Here is a 12,817-nt window from a genome sequence, read left to right on the forward strand (position 1 = left end):
CGAAATATAATTGACAAATTGAAAAATTCATAGTTTTGGGTTATTAATATTACTACATAACCAATATTTATTTACTATTTGTAGTAATTTAGTTATAATTTATATAATTTGTAGTTTTTAACATTAGTTTAGTGAAGCTAAGAGGTCATCGACCTACCAAAAGTTGTTTTCTAGACAGCGCATGCATTTCTTTTGTTTTTACTCGAATCAAGATGATTTTGCAATTAGGAAAGTTTGAAGACTGTAAAATATTGCAAATCCTCTTTATATGAGTGTGTTTTAATGAGTTTAATGGGTTTTTTAATCATTGACAGCGCGGTTTTAAAATCCAGCAGGACGCTAGCAGGAGCAAATGTGGTCAATACCCGAACGGGACTTTTTTTTGTTGGCTTGTTAACGCAGTCAGGGTGGCAGCACTGACTCACCGTCAGCGCGTAAGTTACTCATCGCCTTCTAGGACTTGTGAATCACTATCAAAACTTCCGCACGACTCAACTAGGAAGTTCTAATCAACTCAACTAGATTCTTTAGTAGAATTTCATTCGCAGAATAGTTTATTGTGTGTAATATCCGTGTTACTTCGCTGGTGTTTAAACCTAGTTTGAAAAGTGCGACAACGTGGCGGCGCAAAAAGGCACTAGTCTGGCGCGCACCTGCGCACGCGATCACGTTGCGGAGCGGCGCGGACGAGTCATAGTCGACGAGAACGCCTCGTCCGATGCAGCGAGCGATGGCGTGTGTGCTGGTGGTCGTCAAGTCGACGGCGGCTTGCTAGCAGCGGTGTGCGTGCGAGTGTGCCCTGCGCGCCCAGTGCGAAGATGCCGGACGCGGAATAGTTGACGGGCGATGCGAACATTGTGCGGACAGTGTGACAGTGCGAGTGCCCATCGGCGCGGCGGTGCGCTTGGCTAGGAAAAGCGGGAGCAGCGAATCGACGCGGGACCCAAATGGCCCAACAACAACTTGTGCTGCATTCGCCAGCGGGGGCCGATCCCGTCACCTACAACTGGCCGCTCACCTCGGGGCGCGGAAACGTGAGTCCTGCTTCCTGCAAATCTAAACCAAACACACGACGTTTTTATATCCTATCATCATTTCATGTGTGTGTGAGTGCGCGCGCGCGGGTCTCATGATGGCCTCAGCGCACGCACGTACTTTGTTTTTGTTGTGATATGTGCAGCGGGAGAGCGCGGCCGAGTGCACTCATTGATGCGCTCGCTGTGGTCACGTAGGTGCTCACAACTCGCGCGCGCGCTACAATCGCATTTGTTGCATTCGATGCAACTCTGCTTTGTAACTTTTCTCAGCGTTTCGAAAAGGAAATGCATTTATTATGGGATTGCACAGCGCGCACACAGCGATTGCTCAACCTGTTGTAGCTGCGTGTGCGGCGGCCTTCGTGGAAGCTGTGCATGCGCTTTTTGTCAGCTGGAGGTAGATGTCAATTATAAATAGAAAACTCGAAAAAAAAACGCACAGCTGCCGCGTGGAAATAGGGGTAATTGATGCAGGTCATAATGTTTATAATCCGCAATAAACAGGGAAAGTCATCCAGTCGTAAACTGCACAAAATATGGCACAAAAAATTCGAAACAGTTCACTGAACTTCCAAATATGCACGCACTCGCAGTGCATTGCCATAAAAACTTTCAAAAAGGAATAACAAACATTTGCATACTCGCATATATTTACAATATTAATAATAAACACATTGCAGTATTTACCGTGACACTTTGTACCACAAACTGCACTATTGGTTGCCTAATGTTTTGTTTTTTGTTTCTGCGCAGGATCGTCACGATGGCGCGGTGGAAATTGTTGATACCATGAGGTAAATTAAATAAAATCACGAAAATAAACAGTGTTTTAATGATTGTTATTGTTTTTTATTTATTTAGATGGGTGTCTGAGGATTTGCCTGACTTGAAGCAGACTTTAGACAACCACATACTCATCAACTTCGATACCAAGTGCTATGATAGTATGCGAGCGCTATGCGAACGTTTCAACAAGGCGATGGACTCGCTGGTCGCCCTCGAGAAGGGCACCTCGCTGCCGGCACAACGCCTCAACAAATATCCAAGCCGTGGATTACTACGGCACATTCTCCAGCAGACTTATAATCAAGCTGTGACTGATCCTGATAAACTAAATCAGTATGAACCATTTTCACCTGAGGTATGAATAATTATTATGTTTTTATTAAGATTTTTTACTTATATTATCATATTTTATGTTTAGGTTTACGGTGAAACAAGTTATGAGCTCATAAGTCAAATGATAGACCAGATCGACATCACCGCTGACGATGTCTTCATTGATTTGGGCTCCGGTGTGGGTCAAGTGGTCCTGCAGATGGCCGCGGCCACACCGTGTAAGATCTGCCTGGGCGTGGAGCGCGCCGATGTGCCCAGCAGGTACGCCGAGTCGATGAATCGTAACTTTCGCGCGTGGATGCAGTGGTACGGCAAAAAGTACGGCGATTACAAACTGATGAAGGGCGACTTTCTCAGCGAGGAGCATCGCGAAAAAATCAACTCCGCCAGTATAGTGTTCGTGAATAACTTTGCCTTCGGCCCGAATGTCGACCATCAGCTCAAGGAGCGTTTCGCGGATCTGAAAGATGGTGCGCGCATTGTCTCATCGAAAAGCTTCTGCCCGCTGAACTTTCGCATCACCGATCGGAATCTGACTGATATCGGTACGATAATGCACGTGTCGGAAATGTCACCGCTGCGCGGTTCGGTCTCCTGGACGGGGAAGCCAGTTTCCTACTATTTGCATATTATCGATCGCACCAAGCTGGAGTGTTACTTCCAGCGGCTGCGATCGAAGGGTAAAAACGGTACTGTCCCCGAAGAGGAATCCAATCAGTCGGCGAATAATGAACGGCGCATGCGGGATAAGACCCGCCGGGAGATGTCGAAACAAATGGCGCAGGATTCCTCTTCAGATTCGGACTTCTTTGATCTGGACGGGAATTATGGGCCGACGACGCGTCGCGCGTGGAGTGATTGGTGTTCGAATTCAAATCGTGGCAAAAGCAGCGCTAGTGAAGAAGAGGATTCCGGGAAAGGTAAAGCGCGACAGACGAAGAAGTTAAGAAGGAAGATATCGCGAGGAACTAAAGCTGGGCAGACAACGCCGCCGAAAGTATTGAATAAAGCGCGGCGCGGACGTGTCAAGAAGACCAAACCGAAGAAGGCGTTGAAAATCAACGGTTTGGATCTGCTGCATTCACAAACGCTACTAAGTACATCGCCACAAGGTAATTATCAATGTAAATTTATTATTTTTTTGTTATTAATGTTTTTATTTTGTTGCATAGCTAACGGAAAGAAACTGCCACCGCCACCTGGCTGTGTTGATCAGCAATTAACTGCCTTAAGCACTGATATGGTGCACGACGAACTGGACATACCCCCGATACCCGGCAACACACCATACGCCTTACAGATCCTCTTGGACATGTACCGCATGCAGTATATGAATATGATTGAGCAAATGAAGTCGCCTTCGTATAAACACACGATCCAACAGCAGATTAACGAAGAGCGGGAGCGTAATCAACGCCTGCAGAATCGCGCTGCGCAGTTGGAGAAACAAATCAAGGTGTTGATTGATGATAGTGTAGCGTTGCTCAAAGCGCGCATGAGTGAATTGGGGATTAATGCATCATCACCGGTGGATTTGCTTGCGAAAGCCAAGGAGATTGTGTGCAGGCATAAAGACTTACAAGCGAAGGCCAGTAAATTACAAGTACAGGTTACCAACTTGGAGGAGAAGCAGAAATCGTTGGTGGTTGAAAGACAGCAGGAGATTACAGATAAATACGCGAAGCAAGAGCCTGGCAGGGAGATGAATCCGCGTGTTGCTGAAGAATGTATATTGAGGGAGATTTCATCTACGCTTGCGCACAGGAAAAAGTTGCATAGTCAGGTGAGCATGCTGGAAGGTGAAGTTGTAAGTTTAGAGAAAAGTAATGAAGATCGCAAAGCGGCGCAGGCGACGATGCTTGCACGACAACAAGCTGCATCTGCAGGTAAACAGCGTAAATCACGTGATTATCGTACACGATCACAAGATTGGCCTGACGTGCCTGATATCGCGAAGATCGAAGAACAAAACCCGGAGATTCTCGCGCAGAAAATTCTTGAAAAAGGTAGGATGATCGAAGCAAGTCGACAGATCTCTGGTAAACAAACACCGCTTATTAATCCTACGAAACAATCAATGAATAATCAACGCGAGAGAGGTAGAAATCCAGCTGCTATGCCTGCACCAGTACAAGCCAAACGGCCTAAGACGAATTCACGAAGTAGTAGCGGTAGTAGTGCTAACACCAACACGAATACGAGTAGTAATAACAGTCAGGAACCTCCGCGAATAGCCAACTTCGAAGACCGTTTGAAGAGTATCATCACCTCGGTGCTGAATGAAGACCAACAGGTACGTGCGGCGAATGCCGCGACGCCTGGCAAGATGCAAATGATCAGCCCGAGTTATCCTGCGCCTGCGACAGCTGCAACCCATCAACCACCACCGCAACTACGACCAGAGCAACATGCATACATGTACAAAGGGTTGCCACCCAACGAAGACCGGAAATATCCTCCGAAATTACAACAGGAAGTTCCTGGTGGGAATCATGGTGATACCTATGAGCATGATGTACATCTGCCGAGGATATCTCCGCTGCATTTGAAAGTACAACGAGATGGACCCGAACAACCTGATTATACACAAGTGTCACCTGCGAAGTTAGCGCTGAGGAGGCATTTATCACAGGAGAAACTAGCTGCGCAGATTGCGCCGCATCCAGCCACTACACCCGGCGCGGTATATCCTACCCAACCGGAAAATCTCGTCGCTACCAGGACAATAGGTGATCTTATGTCTGGGGAAATTGAAAGAACTTTAGAGATTTCAAATCAAAGCATTATTAATGCTGCGGTTACATTGTCTACACGTGCGGTTGTAACCACAAACGCGCCTAGACCAGAACGTGTCACTGTAAAAGCACCTGCAGATTTACCTCCAGCGAGTAAAGATGTAACAAATGCGGGTAGTGAACAAGGGCGACAGGTGTACAGCCCCATCTCGCGGCCGTCTTCAGCTGAAGGTTTGGAAGGATTGGCATACATGCATCCACACGCGAAAGTCTCCAGTATGTACAGTAGTGCGCAAGCGCAGACGCATCCTGCTCAACCCGCAAGCAATTCGCAGTTTTCACCCCGGACGACTGTGTTATACCAGACGCAGCCGCGTTGTTACGAACAGTACACACCTCTCCCTCGTGCGGATATAAAACCGTATCACGAATCATATTTCGCTGATGTTAAACCAGCAGTCGAGGAACAGCGGCGTAATTTTATCCCTGAAGGATTAGCGGCGCGTGTGTTAAATGGCACGCCTATAAAGGAAGAGGTTGATGAGCGATTGGAGCGCACTGAGAGGGCGGAGCGAAGGTATGCGCCGTACCCGGAGATCAAGACTGAAACTGGCAACGAGTACAAGCGAGAGTCGCCGATCATACAAGGACCTCTCCGAACGCTGAGTCGATCGTCTACGTATTCATCGGAGAGCAAAGGCAGCTCCAGGGAGCGATCGAATGATCGCGGCCATCATCATCATCATCGACATCGAGACCGCGAGGATCCCGGCGGGAAGCAGTTGGTGGAAGGTACGCATGCATCTCTGTTTGATTATTTATTTATTCATTGAGCCGACGACGATTTTTCTCTGACGCCGGACTGTTTCTCTTATACTTTACGATTCTCATTACTTTGACCCCTATATCTTTTTTTAGTTGGTTATTTTGTTGTTTCTGGGTTTTTTGGTTGAGTTTAGTTCTCTTGCGATGCCGATAACCTGCTGACTGAGGTGTGGAAGCACTGACTGCATGCCGTATTTATTTCTTAGTTGCTCATAGATTGTTTTTGTGTTTTTTGATAACCAAACACATCATACACCTACACACACACACAAACACAGATGAAATATTGTATAAAATTACATACACGCAACTCACGGACACGACACGCATGCGTACGCAACTCAACGACATTGATCATCATATACATCTCATTGCATATCTAGATTGATTCATTCCGCATAACAAGCAAATCGTTATCGACTCGTTTACTCCATTTCAATCCATTTGGTTCTCGTTCTCATTTCGTTCATTCACATTCATTTTGACATGATTTTTGTATGATTTCATTGTTGAAAGGCAAGATGATATACCTATATTCTATATGATTCGAAATTGTTTCCATTTGCAACCGATATTATATCTCTTGACTAGTTGATGAGAAATTGGCAAATTGACGTTTTGGTCTCCTTCAGATTCAAAATACATGTACAGCACTAAGTTTTCCGGACGAACGTAGCGATGATGGGGGCGGGTGGTGTGTGCGACCGAGCGACGACAGCGACGCGACGTGGCTGGCTGTGGAAACTTGCGTACATGTACCGTGTCGAAATGTCGAAAACCGCTCGAAATTGCAAGGCCTAAACCAATCGCACAAATTTGAACAAAATGATTATCGAATGACGAAGAGCAAAGCGATGCACAAACGTATGAAAAATGAGAGTAAGACAGACAGAGAAGAGACCTTGTTGACATACACACGATGTTATAGTGTTTGAAATTGATTGAATTGACATGTAGTTTGTTTGCGTTTTTGTGCAACCAAATATAGGAGAGGCAGCACACGCGCACCGTACGGGCATGCACAATTTCTAGCGCACACAATCGCGCATGCGTATTATCCTCCCAAATACCAAACTAGTTTAGATGGCGCGCGCTCGCTCTGTCTCTCGATACGATAACTGAACGAAATACCTCTCTGGTGGTAAGTAGCTTCTTTGTGTGCTATTTAATTCTCTATCATTGTGTCTCTCAGTAATCAGTAAACAAGTCGGCGTCCTTTCAATTCGATTTTTGCATTTGTTTTTTGTTGTTATTTTTACTATTATGTTGTTATTTATGATTTTAGTTTGACCTTTTTTTTTATTACTTTGTTTCGTTAATATTCTATCTAGTTTTGAGTTGTTTGGGTGATGGTTCAATTTGCTCCCGTTCATGTTTACATACTGCGCGCGCAGCTGGCTGTATGCATTTAATGCAATGTCATGTTTTTAGCACCGACTGTGGCGCCACCTGCGCCTGTTGAGATCGAGGCGATCGAAGAGGAAGGCGAAGAATCAAAATGGCAGGATCGCATCAGTTCTGGTTTTGATCGTCTTGTTGCATTCGCCTCTACAGAGCTGGATAAACGACGGAGGTCAACAGAAGGCACAGATAGTTGCAACACGTCGCCTGATTCTGGTATTGGTCACGGTGATCCACCGCCTGCGCCATTACCGGCTGTAGTTCCACCTTTACCCGCATTACCACCACAACCACCAGCGAAACAAATCAAACTCAACCCCAAACCAACACTATTCAAATGTTCCAGTAAACGCGACGAACACGAACAAGATGATGGCAGATGTCCACCGAGGACACCATCACCAGGCTCCTCCCCGCAACAAACGCATTACAGCCACAGTTCGATAAGTAACGTTGCGCCACCTGTACAAACAGCGCAACGCGATAAAAGCCCAAGTCGTAACCCAGCACTGATGAAATATCAACGCCATCAGCCCGAAGAAAAGAAATCCAAACCAGACGCGCACTTTAAAAAGAAATTCTACTATCGAGAGCAATGGCGGGACGATGGCTGGCAACGGCCATCACGCCAGCAATCAGGGGCGGGGCCTCCGGATGAAACGCGTTTCAAGCCCAAGGGCAAGGACTGGAACTGGCACAGTAAGGACGAATGGCACTGTAGGTATAACTAGACGAGAGAGCGTGCTCTTTCTCATTCGATTTCATTAAAATCACATTAATTTAAATCTAATTAAATAATTGTGTAAATATTCAATTCGGCGGTAGTTGGAACGCGGTCGCAGACATAACCTGTATTATTAGACTGTAAAGTTGTGTTCAATTTTTAGGCAAAGGATCTAACCAGAAAACTATCTATTATATTAATATAATATTAATAATCTATTCGGGCCACCATTTTAAAATTATGTATGACGCATGTAATAATTTTGTACAAAAAGAAGTAATTTATTGGATGGAGGACGGCTAAGATGTAAAATGTTAAGCAACGGCCAGGCCCGCGATTAGAGAAATTTTAATTAATGAATTATAACGAAACACTGCCTTGGAAAACAAAGTTTTTCATCGCATGACTCGCGAGATGGGTCATTTAAATAATCGTCATGACACAATTGACTATATTGACTACATATACCCTATGTAATAATCATGTTCATTTTCGATGCGACATTGTATATTTGCGATTGGAACCATGCTTTATGTTTATATCTCGATCAGTAACATTGTACACTGCCATTTACAGCCCCGAAGTTTTCACACCAACAACAACAACAACCAGAAAATAATGTCAATAGAGCGGATAAGATGAGATGAGAACGCATGTGTAGTCAAATTGTAAGCGCGCACTTGTAAATGTTTTGATTTCGATTTTACATTTGTTGTTTATGTGTATTTTTGTGTACGTACGAATTATGTAATGTTACGTTTTTTTTTTCTTCTCTCGCCCACTTCGGTATATGTTTGTTTCTCTTGTAGTGGCTGCGCAGCGCGGACGAATGTTTTATGTTAACTCTCGGTAGATTTGTAACTCGATAAGCAATTTATTTTCTGTTTATTTATGTACATTGCGGCTCGACAAGTCGGCAATTTGTTTGTTATTATATTTTTCGGTTGGATTCTTCGTTCGCAAATAATTTCGGGAATGTATGAAATGCATTAAATACAAATTCAAACAAAACGCTACCAAAATATTAATTTGTAGCTTAGAAAAAGTAGAACATCTACATCTACAGGAAAAACAGGATTAATGAGATAAGCAATTGTCTCATTTAGTGCCCAGTCGTTTAAATATTAATAATATAATATGTATGTACACTAATCAGTACACAGTATAATCAATATGCGTAAACAAATCCAGCACAACTCGATTCGCGGCTGTAGTAATTTTTTCAAACACAAATATTTGAATCTCGTGCTTTAGAAAAAAAATATATAGAAACCATTCAGTTTCATGCGCTATCTCGGTTTCAAACAAACACGCCGCTAATCTCATGATTCATAATACAGTACAGTTCACGCGATAACAGATCCGACCCAAAGCGTGGTAATAATGTAACTAAATTAATTGATTAACGTTCATCAACGCGAACATTGGTAAATATGCGAGAGTAATGTCAGTTGTCTTCACATATAATATAATATTTATATAGATTGATAGTAGTAGTAACAAGTTAAGAACAAATGACGACTCTGCTTCGTTTGTTTAAGTGTAGAATTAATGCGTGTGTAACCCGGTGGAATAAGTTTTTAGTTTAGTTGCTTAGTATCGATTGCCCGTCGGGGTTTGGTTCTGTGAGAACTGCGACGCGACCGCCGCGGAGGCGACGTTGGACGCCACGTCGCGCACGTGCTGATTGCCGAGGATTTCGGATGTGAATTCCGCCTGGGCTTTCGCCATTGATGCGCCTGTACTTCTATACATGCGATGTATCTGTAACATTGCATCATGTTATGATATATTTTCGTTTTTTAATTGTTTTTTTGATAATACCTTAGAGATCAGGAACAAATCTGCTGCTGCAGCACATCCGAAGCCGATTGCCACCGCCAGAGCGAATAATCCTCGAAGAATACCCTTTACTTCATTGTCGAACTGTTCCAGAGCAGTGATAATTCCACTATTGCAACAAAATTTTTAGTTTTATTTAATGTTTTATGAATATTTAGGTTTTAAATACTTACATTGTGCCTGACCCAGGTATTCCTATCGTCTGAATAGTGGTAATCACGAATTGAAAGAAGAAAACGAAGAAAAACACCATGAAGTTGAAGGACGAGTCGGAACGGAAGGCCTTGTACGCCGGCCGGAACCAGCAGAGGTACGAGAACGGCGTGAACATGATCGTGAAGAGGATACCCATGCCAATCACGGTGAAGTTCCACAAGACAAACCCGCCAACCACATTCATGAGCATCACTAGACCATGAACTACAAAAAAAGGAAAATCAATCAATAATTGCGTTGATATTTCAAACAGACGCAATGCAACTTACACAACCATAGGTAGTACAAATGTCGTACAATTTTCTGGAATTCCAACGGGATATCCACTTGGATGTCCTGATAAAAGCATGGCTGGAAACAACACTGTTCAGGTAATGGCGGCCAGTTGTTCCGGCGCACATTGTAGGGGTTATTCAGCATATCATTTTCGCGTCTGGCAAGTTCAGCCTCCTTTCTTTCAAGCTCCTCTTGTTTTCTCTAATAAGTAATTAATTTTAAAGTCTAGATATTTACATAGAATGATTATAAGCATACCTGTAATTCAGCTGTATTCAAAGCAGGTCTCTGTGTTTGCTGTGCACTCTGTGTGTACATTGGTGGGTCTTGAGTGGGTTGCATCACTGCTGGCTGATTGGCATTGCTACCCTGATTGTAACCAACTGCATGATTGTTTGCAGGCTGCCCCTCAAAGGGATTATAGTCTTCCACACGGATTTGATTCTGTGTTCTACTGGTTACCTGCTGCACAGCAGGATCCTTTTGATAAGATATTAAATGTTAACTGTAACTCTAGAAACATCTAAAGCTACAAATTCGGTACTTACAGCGAATGGGTTGTCAATTGTTTGATCCCCGAACGGATTATCGTCAAAACCAGACATTTTTGCGCCTTGTGCTCTCCTTTAATCTGCTAGAACTAGACTAGACTATGTAAGTTGTAGTGTGAACCGCGTACACTATATCTACGTTGCAGCGGTAGGCTTGGAATCCGTGTACACAAGTTGGTACGTGTTGCGTTTAACCGTTTAACACAAGTTCACCGTTCAATAACTCATTATATTCTGATTTAGTATGCAATCGCGCTGTAATCTGCCCTTCGTCGTCAACCCGAATCCACTGAGTGTAAGAATTCGCCGTATCTGAAGCAGAGAAAATGTGTTATCACAATACGAATGCAACGGGAGCAGCCGCAGGTTCAAGTGTGCGGTTAATATCGCCGAAACCTACGCGAATGCAAGTCAAAGGCAATGGTGGTGGATCACTGTTTTCGTGATTCGCAATGTGTCACCACAGCTGCTTGCCGTTGCTCGGACTTCACTTGCCACTCACCTAGCTACTGAAGTAGATTCCTGCTGGCGCGACAAGAATAATCCTGCTGAGTGTACAAGTGAACGTTGTCATTAGATGACGTTACACTCGGGGTTTACCAGCGCGTTTTACACCTTGTATTGAGGCCCCATGCTGCTCACACTGTCAATACATTAGGTATAATTTTTGATAAATCTAGATAAGGTTAATCAGTGCAGGCATCGTTTAATTTTAATCAATTACTGTGAAGGAGACAAAAACATATCACGAATGTGCGTCAAAGGAAATAGAAGATATAAATCGATATAAATACATGCAATACATCTACAGATTACTGCATAAGTGCGCCATCTACAGGCTATAAATAAATGGGGATATATTAAATGCACTTTAGTTTAAATACAACCCACTTGAACGGCAGCACTTTAGTTTTCATACTTTGCACTAAGAAATTCATACTATGCACTATAGATTGTATAACTTATATTTTAATACAATGAACTTATATATTCAGGTTTAAGCTTAAATTTGCTTTGAATCAACTTTTTAAATTGAAACTTTATAATTTTGTTACACAAATCTTATGGTAATGTAATGTAAGGGGTGTTACGAGGTTACGACAAAGTTAAATTTAAAAATAGGTGTATTGTATATTGCATATAAAAAATATCGTAAAATACAATGTAAAAAATATAAAAATATAAAACTCTTGGAAATATGAAAAAACCTAAAAACATATATTAAAAAATTCTAAATCGGAACTATTATAATTATTTCACTGAATGAGTAGAGCTTTCTTCGCATAGAGCATACAGGGCAAGTCGCATGATTTGTAATAAGAAAAATTTAGCAATGCAAAGTTTGGAAGCTTAGTTATTTGATTAGTGGGTTGGGGCGAGGGGGTGGTCGGGGGGTTTGGGGTGGGGGGTGGTGGTTAGGTAGGCTACCTTGTCTGGTAATATTTGTGGGGCACACGTAAAACACTACCGTAACATCCTGTATATAACCTTGAAAAAAGTTATGCGCTGGTTGCATACTTTGCAAGTTTTATAAGTGCGAAGTATTAATTTCATAGTGGAAAGCATTTTATTCAAGTGGAATCCATTTTTCAAAGTGCAAATATTTATTTTTAAGTTCAGTTCTGCATTTTTAAGTGCAAACATTTATTATAAGTGCATTTAATGTATTTACAAGTTAAATATCGAAAAAATAAAGTTCGTTTAATTACATGCCTAAATAAATATCGTGTATATTGGGTTGCATATCTAAGAAATAACTTTTGCGTGGTTTGCGGCAAATGGACCTTGAAAGAATTTATTGACCTTGGAAGACTGTTGCACACTGCAACCAGAAAGTTTGCATGAATTAAATTTAAAAAAAAAACTTTCTTGCGTTTAAACAACATTGATTTTGTATTAAACACACGCGACACTATTGCGTGCGTGGTACCACTGATATTAAACTGGAACACCGCGCCGTGCAGGTAAAAAATAATCAATTTCTGACTTGTTTATTATTACAATCTAGCCGATATATACGATGCGTCATCGTTGCGTCACTTGCCAAAAGGAGTGGGATCACACGATTCGCCTTCGTACTTATTATCTGGC

The 12,817-nt window shown here is 42.7% G+C and overlaps 2 protein-coding genes across 6 annotated transcripts; one reads left to right on the forward strand and one right to left on the reverse strand.

The window, feature by feature from the left end:
- Positions 1-672: 672 nt before the first annotated feature.
- Positions 673-8,852, forward strand: gpp (DOT1 like histone lysine methyltransferase grappa). Its single transcript, XM_065310241.1, has 6 exons — positions 673-1,034; positions 1,791-1,831; positions 1,899-2,178; positions 2,242-3,268; positions 3,329-5,683; positions 7,148-8,852. Exons 1-6 carry the CDS (start codon positions 948-950, stop codon positions 7,846-7,848), a joined length of 4,491 nt encoding a protein of 1,496 aa, XP_065166313.1. The 5' UTR covers positions 673-947; the 3' UTR covers positions 7,849-8,852.
- A 90-nt stretch (positions 8,853-8,942) lies between these two features.
- Scamp (secretory carrier membrane protein) lies at positions 8,943-11,390 on the reverse strand. Of its 5 annotated transcripts, none has more exons than XM_065310248.1 (8): positions 11,229-11,390; positions 10,866-11,038; positions 10,724-10,815; positions 10,434-10,640; positions 10,169-10,376; positions 9,857-10,103; positions 9,666-9,792; positions 8,943-9,605 (listed from the first exon to the last, which is right to left on the reverse strand). In XM_065310248.1, the coding sequence occupies exons 3-8, from the start codon at positions 10,778-10,780 to the stop codon at positions 9,435-9,437; spliced, it is 1,017 nt and encodes a 338-aa protein (XP_065166320.1). In that variant the 5' UTR covers positions 10,781-10,815; positions 10,866-11,038; positions 11,229-11,390; the 3' UTR covers positions 8,943-9,434. The 5 variants fall into 5 exon arrangements, with proteins under 5 accessions (XP_065166320.1, XP_065166318.1, XP_065166319.1 ...); XM_065310246.1 differs by having other exon boundaries at positions 10,434-10,655; XM_065310247.1 differs by having other exon boundaries at positions 10,724-11,038.
- Between the last annotated feature and the right edge of the window lie 1,427 nt (positions 11,391-12,817).

This window comes from Atheta coriaria, unplaced genomic scaffold (assembly GCF_025399875.1).
Source record: "Atheta coriaria isolate IRGN ID8LTWV9N9 unplaced genomic scaffold, Caltech_Dcor_3.1 hic_scaffold_8_pilon, whole genome shotgun sequence".
NCBI classification, from domain to species: Eukaryota; Metazoa; Arthropoda; class Insecta; order Coleoptera; family Staphylinidae; genus Dalotia; species Dalotia coriaria.

Coding starts and splice junctions, on each gene's coding strand:
- gpp (XM_065310241.1), top strand. CDS start 948: ATGGCCCAACAACAACTTGTGCTGCATTCGCCAGCGGGGGCCGATCCC. Junction 3,269..3,328: donor ACTAAGTACATCGCCACAAG/GTAATTATCAAT, acceptor TTTGTTGCATAG/CTAACGGAAAGAAACTGCCA. Junction 5,684..7,147: donor CGGGAAGCAGTTGGTGGAAG/GTACGCATGCAT, acceptor TCATGTTTTTAG/CACCGACTGTGGCGCCACCT.
- Scamp (XM_065310246.1), bottom strand. CDS start 10,780: ATGTCTGGTTTTGACGATAATCCGTTCGGGGATCAAACAATTGACAAC. Junction 10,656..10,723: donor CAATTGACAACCCATTCGCT/GTAAGTACCGAA, acceptor TCTTATCAAAAG/GATCCTGCTGTGCAGCAGGT. Junction 9,606..9,665: donor ATTTGTTCCTGATCTCTAAG/GTATTATCAAAA, acceptor GCAATGTTACAG/ATACATCGCATGTATAGAAG.